General features: G+C 40.5%; 1 protein-coding gene across 1 annotated transcript; it reads left to right on the forward strand.

The window, feature by feature from the left end:
* Positions 1-214: 214 nt before the first annotated feature.
* Positions 215-12161, forward strand: mrc1a (mannose receptor, C type 1a). The gene is made up of 30 exons (XM_020647515.3): positions 215-367; positions 476-877; positions 2227-2400; positions 3326-3481; positions 3568-3681; positions 3913-4053; positions 4155-4337; positions 4729-4886; positions 4984-5100; positions 5194-5309; positions 5444-5592; positions 5924-6123; positions 6208-6323; positions 6418-6496; positions 6592-6736; positions 6866-6904; positions 7146-7309; positions 7408-7472; positions 8161-8261; positions 8362-8501; positions 8601-8709; positions 8852-9024; positions 9546-9651; positions 9777-10009; positions 10116-10281; positions 10421-10573; positions 10658-10774; positions 11124-11282; positions 11367-11399; positions 11488-12161. Exons 1-30 carry the CDS (start codon positions 298-300, stop codon positions 11715-11717), a joined length of 4308 nt encoding a protein of 1435 aa, XP_020503171.1. The 5' UTR covers positions 215-297; the 3' UTR covers positions 11718-12161.
* The last annotated feature ends 715 nt before the right edge of the window (positions 12162-12876 follow it).

The raw sequence follows: 12876 nt of genomic DNA on the forward strand, positions 1-12876 counted from the left end.
TTTACAGATTCTATTGGTGACTCTTGTGTTAAAATGAGATTAAATTGCTCTCTTTATAGTTCCTGTGCTACTCTGCCAGGAATTCTATGGAAGCTCATGGAAATTGCTGTCATTCGACTAAATGGCCTGTTACCCATGTGACAGGATATCCATCAATGTGACCCAAGGGGGGGGGGAGAGAAGAGCACCAATGTCACTACTGCTCTATGTAACACACCTCAGCACACACCAGACCCCTTCTGAAAAACTCTCCCACAGCCTCATCCACTGTTGAGTGCTAACTACACACTAAGGATAATGTTACCCTGTTCAAACTTTGCCTTTTTCCTCTGTCTCCTGCAAGTCCTCTGCATCACTGCCGACATAGGTATGTATCCCTCACTTCTTTTTCTGTTTTTATTAACTTATTGGAGTTACTGGATTGTTAATTCTCTAGAAATTGTCTGTTGAAACTCTCTCTTCTCCTCGGTTTTAGACAGTGGCTCCTTCCTGATCTTCAATGAGAACCACAACAAGTGCATACGGGTGGAGAGTGCCAGCTCAGTAACAGTGGCCATGTGTGATCCTCGAGCCAAAGAGCAGCAGTTTCGTTGGGCCTCTGAATCACGCATCCTCAGTTTGTCTCTCAAGCTCTGTCTGGGGGCTACAGAGATTCAAGACTGGGTGAAGGTGGCTCTCTATGAATGTGATGAGAGTAATATCCTTCAACATTGGCAGTGCAAGAATGAGACCCTCTTTGGCCTTAAAGACCAGGACCTGCATCTGAACTGGGGAAACCGCAACGAGAGGAGCGTAATGATCTACAAAGGTTCGGGGCTCTGGAGCCGCTGGAGGATATTTGGCACTCAAGGTGACCTTTGCTCAAAGGGATTTCAAGGTAAGAGTTGTGGGGACCAAACCACTTTTACTGAAATGAGCTGAACTTAACCAGAAAGGGTGGATTTTTTTTCTCAGGGAGCCTTGCAATAAGAGTTTTCAATGCAAATCTTGTCATGCAACCACACAACTCAATTTCTCAGTGATAACAAAGTCATACTGGTTGTTTTCTCAAGATCTCTACATATTTATGTTGTCTTGAGATAAAATTTCTCATGATCATGAGATCATTTCTCAAGAGCTCAAGAAAATTACTGACATTACCTAGTAATCTCGGGAAAAACTGTTCTTTTAAATCTCGAGATAACGACATAAATGGAGTAAAATAAAAAGTATGGATGCATGTCCTTTTAGGGCTTCTTTAACATTCACATCAGTTACCAACTGAGAAGGTGTTGGTCCACAACTGATCATTTAGTGATGCTAAGTTAAATCCTCCTATTCAAGTTCTTCCGAGCTATTTTTGTTAACCATCAGATAACGGTCTGTTGAAATGAAGTCATTAAAATATTACAGCATTTGGAGAATATCCTTGAACCACAAAGTGTGACAGTGTTTACACTGAGTCAGTGTGGTAGTACTCAAAATCAGTCTTGGTCTAAAGACCGGTCTTTAGACCATTTTTTGAAGGTCTTAGTCTCGTCTCCGATTTGAAAGCATTTTTAGTCGGTTTTGTCTTGGGTCTCCACTGACCACCACTGACAAGCTACTTTCATCCACCACTGCAACCAATGTGTTACGGTCTAAATGAGTGATGCACCAGCTATGCCCAAGCTGATGATTTTTCACTGATATTTATGGTTTTGGTATTGTCTTGGTCTTGCCCTGCCTTGGTTTTGGCTTGGTCTCAATCCGTAAATGTCTTGGTCTCGGAGCTTTCTGGTTTCGGGTATGTCATGGTCTTGGTTTGTGTGGTCTTGACTACAACACTAAACTGAGGAATAAGTGCTTCAGGCCCAATACCTTTTTCACAATGGTGTGGATATTAGATATTCATTTTTTAAGACTGCTGAGAAAAGGTTGCACAGAATACCAGAAGAGTCTGTTGGTCCAGACCATGAATCAATTAATGTAAAAGTAGTCCTGTCAGTAAATGAGCTCAATCAAACAAATACACAATCATTCAGGCTTCCGGAAATGCAACACTACGGACAGCTGGGCAGCAAATTAGTGAAATGATGAATCTGATGGTTTTAACTCTATCCATTTGTATATTGGTATTTAGCCAAATGTGAGTGGACTACCCTCACTACTTAATTTTGGGTACTTTCCACCTGGGCTAATATCTAAAGGTATACAATAGTTTACACAACAGTGTGATTTTAAATGTAATTATCTGTGTCTCCTCAGAGGTTTTCACAATTGCGGGCAATAGCTTTGGAGGCCCGTGCAAGTTTCCATTTAAGTTTTTGGATAAGTGGTATGCTGAATGCACAAAGGACGGCCGCTCAGACGGACTGCTGTGGTGTGCTACAGAGACAGATTACGATAAAGAGAAGAAATGGGGCTTCTGTCCCACCAAAGGTAAGTGCGGGATATGTGTCAACCATTTCATATCTACTTTATAACTATCAGCATGAACACACCATGCAGAATTATCTCTTCACTAACAGAGAAACACCACCACTTCCTCTCCTGAGCTGTAAACACAGCACTGTCCTAGTGTCCCTCCTCTTAAAGGTCTGTCTTTCCCCTGACCCTGCTCTAAAACTAGAGCTCTAAATCTAGAGCAGGAAAGGGACAAAAAGGAAGCTAAATAATCTTTACCCTAGTTCTGTAAGTTTCCTAACACAGTCCTATATAGGGACACACTCTACTTAATAATATCACAAAACACCAATAAAGTTTGCTCAGCCTCATGTTGAATTTGAACTACATCCACAGTCAAGATGTGCAGCTGCATCACACAGGATGCCAAGTGTTGTAAGATGTGACAGATGTTTCATGTCATGTGTCTTGTAAGCTGCTACTGGATGTCTGAATTTCCCTTTTGGGATTAATAAAGTGTCTCACTCTGAGGTGCCTGAAGAATTGGGTTGACTCTTCATTTTAACCTCAAATGTTCCCGTCCAGCAGAGTATAAACGGCCTCTGTTATAAACAGTGACATGGAAGACTACTCTTGCATATTTAGTCAGCGTATACGAGCCAATTAGAGACAGAGTTGGAGAGTTCAACCCTTCACCATCCCAGGAGAAAAGTTGCAGCATACTACTGAATATTGTCAATCAATCGATGGTGTGAATCAGAGGGGATTTAGAAGTGGGTATACTCTGTAAACCTGTGTATACCCTGAACTACACCACTGATCTCACTCTCTCTCTTTTATCCAGATACAGATTTTTATTTGATCCTAAAAGATTTTGTTCTTCACTTTTTGATCTGAAAATGAGATTAATTCAATGGGCTTCTTTTTAAAAATGTTTTGTACCTTGTTTCTCTATATGCAGAGTCCTCAGGCTGGGACACTGACCCAGTCACTGGGGTTCAGTATCAGAGGAACCCAATGTCTGTGTTGACCTGGCATCAAGCCAGGAAGAGCTGCCAGCAGCAGGGAGCCGACCTCCTCAGCATTGTAGAACTACACGAACAGTCGTATATTTCAGGTACAATGTCAGCCGTGTGTCTCACTTACCCACAATAATATACGTCATCAAGCTTTCATTGACTTTAACTGCATTGGTTGAAACAGGGTTGACAAGTTCTTTGGGAACTGCTCTGTGGATTGGACTGAACAGCTTGGATTTTGAAAACGGATGGCAGTGGAGCAATGGAAACCCATTCAGATATTTAAACTGGGGCCCAGGTCAGTAAAGACAAGATATATACCATGACACGAGCAAAGCATTAGTGTATGTTTTGCTCATTCTTTAGGTGACTGGATGGATGATTAAAAACATTAAGACTTATTGAATGATCTGAATTTTACCACCAATTACATACACAATCAGAGAAACTTTATTTTAATTGTATACATGTTCTCATGATTAAGCATTCTTGAATTAAAAATAAATAAGAAGAGCAATGTGCCCAATAGGTCATCCCTCATCCGAGCCGGGGCTTTCCTGTGCGACACTAAATGCTGGAAAAGCCTCAAAATGGGAGAGCATGGCGTGCACCAAGAAACTTGGTTACATTTGTCGTAAAGGAAACTCTACAAGTCTGCCTCCAGTCCTAGGTAAAACACACTTGTTTCTACAAATCATCTGCTTCATTAGCAAGGGTATTATTCCGAGTTAAGAACATACTTTTTCTCCCGACTTTTGGTTTTATCCACAGACAAGCACCAGCCAAGCTTCTGTCCCAGTCACTGGGTTCCCTATGCGGGAAACTGTTACCACCTGGAGAGAAGTAAAAAGATGTGGAAAGACGCGTTGGCTGCATGTCACAAAGAGGGAGGAGACCTGGCGAGCATACACAATATAGAAGAGCAGAGCTTCATAATATCTCAATCAGGATACTGTAAGTGAGAAATATGTCATGACTATGGTTAAACACTCTGATTTAACTGTTACTCATTTTTAAGTAATAGTACAACATCTTCGAATGTGCTAAGTAACTACTACCAAAATGTACATCTGTATGTACGTATTGTAACCAGCTGGGGGAGTCCATGAGGGGCTCAGCTTGTAGAACATTATGTATGGCTGAAGCTTATGGGATATACAGTGTTTATAACTAAGATTATTAGAAGTGGGTTGGTGTATTTGATTACCTTTGGAAAGAGCCAGGCTAGCTGCTTCCCAACATTTCCAGTCAATAAGCTAAAATAAGCTAAAGTGATGCTTTATGCAATAGCTTCCTATTGTTGGACACAAATTAATAGTTTATCCTTTGCATTTAAAACTCTCAGTGCCCACAGACGAGCTCTGGATTGGCCTGAATGATCAGATGAACCAGCTGCTGTTTGAATGGTCTGATCGCTCACATGTCACCTTCACTCAGTGGCTGGCTGGTGAGCCATCTCATGCCACCAACCACCACGAAGACTGTGTTCTCATGAAAGGAAAGGTAACACTAATAACTATCCAAATGCAAAAGCAATGTGTACAATATGTTTGCTGCACACAATGTGCTGTTCTCAACTTCTCGTTTGTGGCTTATAAAGGCTGGCAGGTGGGCTGACCATGTGTGTGAGAAGACTTATGGCTACATCTGTAAGATGAAGGCGTCAACTGAACCAGCTGGGGGTGTCCAGGAGGAAGTAAACCCAGGATGCAAACGTGTAAGTGGTGTAACTTACTTCAAATACTGAGTGTCTGTAAACAATAACGCCTTTATCAGAGTCTCATGTACAGTGTGTGTTTTTCTTTTTAAGGGTTCGATCAGGTTTGGCTCTTTTTGTTACAACATTGGATTGAAGGCAAAAGCTTTTGAAGAGGCAAAGCAGGCATGCTCAGAGACTGGCTCTTACCTAGTGGATATACCTGACAGGTAGGATTTTATGTGCAGCTTTTTTTCCCCATTTCACCCAAATCAAATCAAATGCCATGTTGCCAAGAACACTGCTTAAAAAACTATTTTGTGAAAGAATTTCTCATCTCTCTGCTGTTTACTTTCTCATGCAGATATGAGAATGCCTTCTTGGTTAGTTTGGTGGGTTTGAGACCAGAGAAGTACTTTTGGATAGGTCTTTCTAACACAGAGGATATACACACGTTCAAGTGGACCACCAGAAGAAAAGTGTCTTTCACTCATTTCAACGTTGGCATGCCAGGTACAGGTTCAGTGCTTTTAAGCCATTTTAAAACAGGCTGATGTTACAAGTTATATATCTTTCATGAGTGCAGCTGTTTGTAATGTAATAGTTTACATAGTCTTTATTTTGTTTACATAAACGACAATGCTCTTTGCAGAGTAAGGTAGCATTTCGTTGGCGGCACCACCATGCCCTTGAAGCATTTACTATTATTGGCTGTTGAGTAATTTATTGTTTTAGATGATCTTTTCTTCTCTTCATTGACCTTAACAAATTCCTTGCCAATCTTTAGCATGTTTGACCAGTTTATGGATATTCTTCTCACATCTTTTGGTCTATTTACAAACAGACAGACATAAAGGATGTGTTGCTATGACAACTGGACTTTTTGCTGGCTTATGGGATGTTGTCAGCTGCAACAACAAGGAGAAGTATATCTGCAGGAAACCAGCAGAAGGTGTACTGGTGACAACAGTTCCACCCACCACCCCAGCCCTGAGCTGTGAGCCCGGGTGGACCCCTGTTCCTGACAGGAACGTGTGTTATAAAGTAGGTGTAGGTTATAAACTGTGAAAGCAATGTAGTTCTAGGAGCATTAAATAGGTACTCACACTGTTTTTTTTCCATCAAAAGCTTTACAAAAAGATAAACAGCCTAAAGAAGACTTGGCATGAGGCAGAAGACTTCTGCAAGGCCATTGGAGGAAACCTGATGAGCATACACAGCGAGAAAGACCTGGACAACGCTCCGTATGTTGGCTTCACTGTTTGTTTGTTTTTACCTCATTAAGTATTACTTTACTTAATGCCTTAATTACTGCTTGTGCTTGCTACTGTTGTGAAGGTTTCATTTATCTGACCCATCCTGGATTGGCTTCAGCCTTGGTACCAATGAAGGTTTTGTCTGGAGTGATGGATCAGCTGTATGTACTACTACATTGTTTTTTATAAAAGCTTAACTCACGTTCATTTTCAACCCTGGACTAATTATGTTTCATATTCCCAAACTGTGAGCTAGTCCAGCTACGAGAACTGGGCCTATGGGGAACCAAACAACCACAATGACAATGAACACTGTGCAGAGGTCTTTATGTACTATGGACGCTTCTGGAATGATCGCATTTGTGAGGGCTACAATAATTGGATATGCCAGATTAAAAAAGGTAACATCCACCAGTCTCATTATGGAGCTTCTGTTCCATAAAGCCGAGTGTCCAAAGTAGCTTTGTGATGTGAAATTAGAGCTTTGCCCAATGTGTGACACATTTTCTTTGTGGTTGTTGTACTTTCAGGTGTGACTCCCAAACCTGAGCCGACGGTTGCTGAAACAGGTAAGCACTTATCTCTAAGGTTGGCAATGCTGGTCTGTCATTTTCTTTTCTTTGTGCTACTTTCAATCAAATATGGATTAGATCAGTAGTTTTCAACTGGACTAGCTGAAGGACCCAACACCAACTTGTTCATGAAAATTTGCGACCCAAATGTTTTCAACCGCTCAGATTTATTTATTATCATCATAGCTCTTCTGTGTATCTGTGGGACATCTGATGACAGGTTTACCTCCCTTTACAGTTTGGAACACCACTGAAGATGGCTGGCTCATAAACAATGACACACAGTACTTCATCAACAACGAAGAACTGAATATGGAAACTGCCAGAGCCTTCTGCAAAAAAAACTTTGGTGAACTGGCAGTTATCACCGGGGAGAGTGAGAGGAAGTACCTTTGGAAAAAGGCAAGATGTTATGAGTACTTTTTAACGAAAACAAAGCATCGATGTTGGCATATTCCTAATTTGAATTTTATGTCACTATTGTACTTATGTTCCAACAGATTATCAAAGGTTCATGGGGTCAGTACTACATTGGCATGACAGTAAACCTGGATAAGTCATTTAGGTAAATCAAAGCATATCGTTTTGGCACAACTCTCTGTAAACTACCTTCTTTTCATTGACCTCCCATAATAGTCTACTGTCTATTAAAGGTCACATATTCTACTTCTTTTCAGCAAGTTTAAATGAGTCTCAAAGCTCCCCAAAACATGTCTGTGAAGTTTCTGGTTCTAAATCCACTCTGACCCTGTATTTGATCATGCCTATAAACCCCTCTATTTCAGCCCTGCTCAGAACAGGCTGTTTCTGTGTCTGTACCTTTAAATGTAAATGGCCTGTGTCTGACCACGCCCCTCTCTGGAAGGGCTTGGGTGTCTTGGGCTTTCTCGCTCCGTGTCCTATTGTTTACAGTGAGAAGGCAGACTCAGAGGGCAGAACAAACACCTAGCTGTGGGAGGGGGAGGGGTTACTGCCCTTTGTGATGTCATGAAGGGAAAATCTCCAAACGGCCTGTTTGAGCACACATTTTCTGAAAAGTGAAGCAGGCAAAAGACAGAGAGGGTGGTTCTTTCTAATAACTAGGGTTTGATGACAGACTAGGGACACATATTAGTGTCAGAGAAACATGGAGAAGTGTATTTTACATAATATGTGACCTATAAAGGTAACACATCAGAGTACACACATACAGATGTTGTCAAGTGTTTTCTTCTAATTCTGATTCTCATTCTATGCTTTTTTTCCATTTGTAGCTGGCTGGATGGCACACCTGTAACATACACAGCCTGGGAAAAGAATGAGCCTAACTTTGCTAATAATGATGAAAACTGTGTGACAATTTACAAGGGAATGGGTAAGTCCAACACTGACACACTTCAAATGATTGGGGAACAAATTAGTGATGAATTTCTTTTTATAACCTGTTTTATTTTTCTGACGACTCTCTAATGCAGGGTACTGGAATGATATTAACTGTGGTTTGGAGCTGCCCTCTATTTGCAAAAGAAGCAGTAGTTTTATTAATACAACAGTAGCCCCGACCATGGCTCCAAAGGGAGGATGTGCCCCAGAGTGGATATCTTTCAGAGGGAAGGTAAAGTAACTGTGAACAACACAGAATATTAATAACAATGCTGAAACTGTCCTTAAAGTGAATTTAAAACAAGCTGCAAATTAATCTTGGTTCACACAGTGCTACAAAATAGTTGTTGGAAATGACAAGAAGAACTGGCAGGATGCTCGGGCGTACTGCTTAAACCAGGGTGGAAATCTGGCTTCAGTTCGAAATGAGAACGAGCAAGGTGACTTTTTACAAGTGTTGCTAATATTTAAAAGACACTTACCTTTGTTGGTATTTTTTATTTTTTTGTACTATTCATTGACCTTTCACTGTCTACAAACCACGATTGTGTGAAGTTGAAGTTCATTTTTCTCGTTCTCTAGCATTCCTAACAACACAGATGCTGAGATACAATGAAGATATGTGGATCGGCATGAATGATGTCAACTGGGAGATGCACTTTGTGTGGACGGACGGCAAAGGCATTTCATACACAAACTGGGCAAAAGGGCATCCTACGAGAACGCCGAATGGACGTTATGACTCAATGGATGAGGTTATTTCAGCTTTAACTTCTATATCCCCTATTGCCCTTAAAGGAATAGAACAAAAAATGCGTGGTCAAGATTGAAAAAGTTGTCTCAGGTGTAGCTGCTTTCAAGCTGCGACGTTGCATGGGGAACATTTTTCAGGAAGCCAAGTGAGACACCTCTAATATGCATTCATGCATTTTGGAGGGAGGGGGCTGATTTAGAAGGAAATGTAACTCAACCAGATGCACTATTATAGCTCCCATTTTACAGAGAGACTTGTTGTAGCCCTTTGTTACATTAGTTGTTAATGATCAAAAGAGCAATCCAAACTATCCAATACTGACAGAAAAGCAAATAAAACATCATTGTTGCAGCACGGCTATTTTTGTCATCCGAGCAATTTACTTCTCTATTAGAATACTTTCAATCATCCACTATTAATTTCTCCAAGAGTTGAAATGATAGAAATCAGTGAATCTATGTTGATTTACAAGGATCATCTGGATTGATGGAACTAATGCAGCCGGCCTTCTCTGGTTTTAAGGTGTTTGACTGTGTGATAATGGTGGGCAGTGCCTCCAGAGAAACTGGGCATTGGAAAGTCGAGGAGTGTTACTCAAAATTCGGCTTCATCTGTAAACGAAATGTTGGTGAGTTAAATTTCAGCAAGGCTACATTAGCATGAGTGACACTAACAGAACTCATCCTGAAGCATTGAGTAAATTCTACCTGGTGACCCATGTCAGTTACAACTGGTGTTTTTTTGTCAACAAAGATTCTCAGATTGCAGACCCCGCCACGACTGTGTTACCAAAGGCTTTCTACAAACTGGGCAATGACTCATATAAAGTGGTGGCCCAGAAGATGAGATGGGACGAGGCGAGGAGGCAGTGCCAAGCAGACGATGCAGATCTCGCCAGTATCCTAAACCCCATAACTCAGGCATACATCACATTGCATATTTCCAAGCTCAAAGAGCCTGTGTGGATTGGCCTCAACAACAATGTGGTAAAGGGCTTACCTCTTAATACATAGCATCAACTCAAACAGGATTTTAAAAGTTTGGATGAAGAACTTTGAGGAATGAACGTGACAGCTTACTTTCTTTCCACAGACCAATGGGCGGTTCAAGTGGGTTGATAACTGGCTCCTGTCATATACCAGATGGGGCATAGACGAGCCCAAAAACAACTATGCTTGTGTGTATATGGATGTGGACGGAAAATGGAAGACTTCAGCGTGTACCAATACTTACTATTCGATTTGCAAGAGGTCACAAGGTCAGAAAATCTTTCTATTAGTTCTCCTGCTATCTATACAGTGATTAGTTAGGTTGTCATCAAGTTGTTTGCTTTTTACTAGTATCACACCTACATTAAAACTCTTGATAATCAATGACATCTCCTGTCTCATTTTTAGACATCGCACCCACTGAGCCCCCACAACTACCCGGCAAATGTCCAGAACCACAAGGACGAACAGCCTGGATACCTTTCAGAGGCCACTGTTACGCCTTCCTCAGCTATTACGATGGCAATTGGCCCTCTGCCTCAGTCGAATGTCTGAAAAATGGTATATATGAAGAATTTCCACCACTAAAATATAATTTGTCTGTATAAAATCCTCACAGTGCTTTATTGTGGCTTTGTTAATCAGAGGCTGCTCTGGTAAGTATTGAGGACCCTCAAGAGGCTCTGTTCATACAGCAGAACCTAAACCTTCTACAGGACAGTGTCAAGTCCTTCTGGATCGGCCTCTACAAGACTCATGAAGGTGAGCTCAGCTTACTGTAGTTAGAGTTGCAGCCTCACTTAACTACACACAGTACTTGACAACATCTTTACAAAAGTTGAGAGTTGTTACAATTCAAACATTTAATTTTAAAGGTCACATATTATGCAAAATACACTTTACCACAACACTGTATATGTGTCCCTAGTCTTTCTACAAACACCACAGTTATGAGAAAAGTCCAGCTCTGATACTTATTCAAACTGGTTGAAAAGAAGTATTATATATATATATGACCTTTAAATCACAGCATTAAACAAGTCTCAGGCTTACTTAAGATCCATAAACATCCCGTTATAGCTCTACTGTCATTTCCTTTTCCTTGGTCAAGGTGAGTGGAGGTGGTTCGATAACAATGTTGTGGACTACACAAACTGGATGAACGAAAAGCAGCAGTCAGACTCATGTGTGGAGATCCTTTCTGAAAGTGGACAGTGGAATACAAACAGATGCTACAGAAGTAAATCTTGCATCTGCAAAAGGGCCAAAGGTATGTTTTTTTTCTATTTGTGTCATGCACCTTTAAATTAACTCATCAGCCTCTAACTTTAAGCTTTTGATCAATTTCTTTCAGTTATTCCCCCAACAGAAAAGCCACCATCTGTTGGTAAGTTATTTAACATGGGTTATATATCAGTATGATGCTACAAAACTGAGTAATGTAACTAATAATATTTTTCTCTTTTGCCTCTTAGCTCATGTCGTGAAAGAAGCCTCACACGGGTCTGCAGGCATCACTGTGGCTGTCGTACTAGTTGTAATAGCCGTAGTTGGACTTGGTGCCTTTCTTTTCCGCAAACGGATACCCACCCCTGTCTTGGGAGAAAGCACCTTCGACAATAAATTATACTTCACCAATCCAATCCGAGCCCCTGTAGACACAAAGGGTCTCGTGGTAAATATAGAGCAGAATGAGCAAGCATAGACAACATGGGAACAAAGGCAGTGACTGTAAAATCCACAAGTGATTAGTGACTGTTTCTTGGTTTTCTACTTTATTTTTGATCACGTCACTGAGAACTTAATTTCAATAAAACCCTGTACTGTCTTTCAATTCAAATACTTTTCCATACAAGCACTGGCATTGAACTAAATTAATTAGGGACATGAAGGTGTAATCTATAACAGTTTCCATAAGATTATTATTTCATTTGTGAAATGTGTACAGATTTTGATTATTGCAACCAATCAGGTTCTTCTTTGGAGAATGTTTAAGATCAAGCTTCAGATGTTTTATCAATGCAAGTAAGCAAGACATTTCTCAACTGGGTTATTGTTTTGTGAGCATTCTACGAGGGCTGTTCATTAACTTCTTTCATGCTTACAGAATTGTGAATAGATACTTATTAAATAAATGGGAAAAAACTGACCTGACTTGGCCTCTTCTTTATCTTAGTTTTGATATTTGGCAGGCATACTGTTTCATTTGTTCACTATCTTAACTTGGGCTGCACGGTGGTGCAGTGGTTAGCGCTGTTGTTCTAGTACAAATCCCAGTTGGACAGGAGACTCTCTGTGGCATGTTCTCCTGCATGCGAGGGTTCCCGGCGAAAAGTGGAAAAGATAATGGATGGACTATCTTAACTTATAAGGTTAGCACACTACTAGCTTAGTGTTAACATGCTAATAAACAGCTGAGGCAGATTGGGATGTCTTCAGTATATTTACTCAGATTCATATTTCCATTTGATGATGATGCTAGATGAAACTGGGAATGTTTTAAAAGTGTTCTTTATTACTGATAGAGGCACATATACTAGCTTAGTTGGAATATTAGAACGAAATCGAAATGGTGAACAAAATACTTTTTAAAATGTTTTGAGTAAATAATTGGTAGGAATTAACCCAATGACAGAATGCAAACTATCAATGGATTGTCTGGTGATTTATTTACAATTTAGTAATGATTAATTCTGAATTTCAAATACATTTTAATTTCTGGCTACAGCTTATTAAATACCACCTGCAGGCGTCTGGCTACCCCTGTCACCTAATGTTGAAAATGAGGCAGACCTTCAAGGCTGTCGCAACTAATCCTCAGCTGCTGACTCAACTCTTACTTGTCGTAAGAGGGTTTTAACAAC

This window comes from Labrus bergylta, chromosome 20 (assembly GCF_963930695.1).
Source record: "Labrus bergylta chromosome 20, fLabBer1.1, whole genome shotgun sequence".
NCBI lineage: Eukaryota > Metazoa > Chordata > Actinopteri > Labriformes > Labridae > Labrus > Labrus bergylta.

Excerpts from the sequence above, each read along its gene's own strand:
- mrc1a (XM_020647515.3), top strand. The coding sequence starts at position 298 with ATGTTACCCTGTTCAAACTTTGCCTTTTTCCTCTGTCTCCTGCAAGTC. Across the intron at positions 6,497-6,591 it reads TCTGGAGTGATGGATCAGCT|TCCAGCTACGAGAACTGGGC; the intron begins GTATGTACTACT and ends ACTGTGAGCTAG. Across the intron at positions 8,502-8,600 it reads GGATATCTTTCAGAGGGAAG|TGCTACAAAATAGTTGTTGG; the intron begins GTAAAGTAACTG and ends TGGTTCACACAG.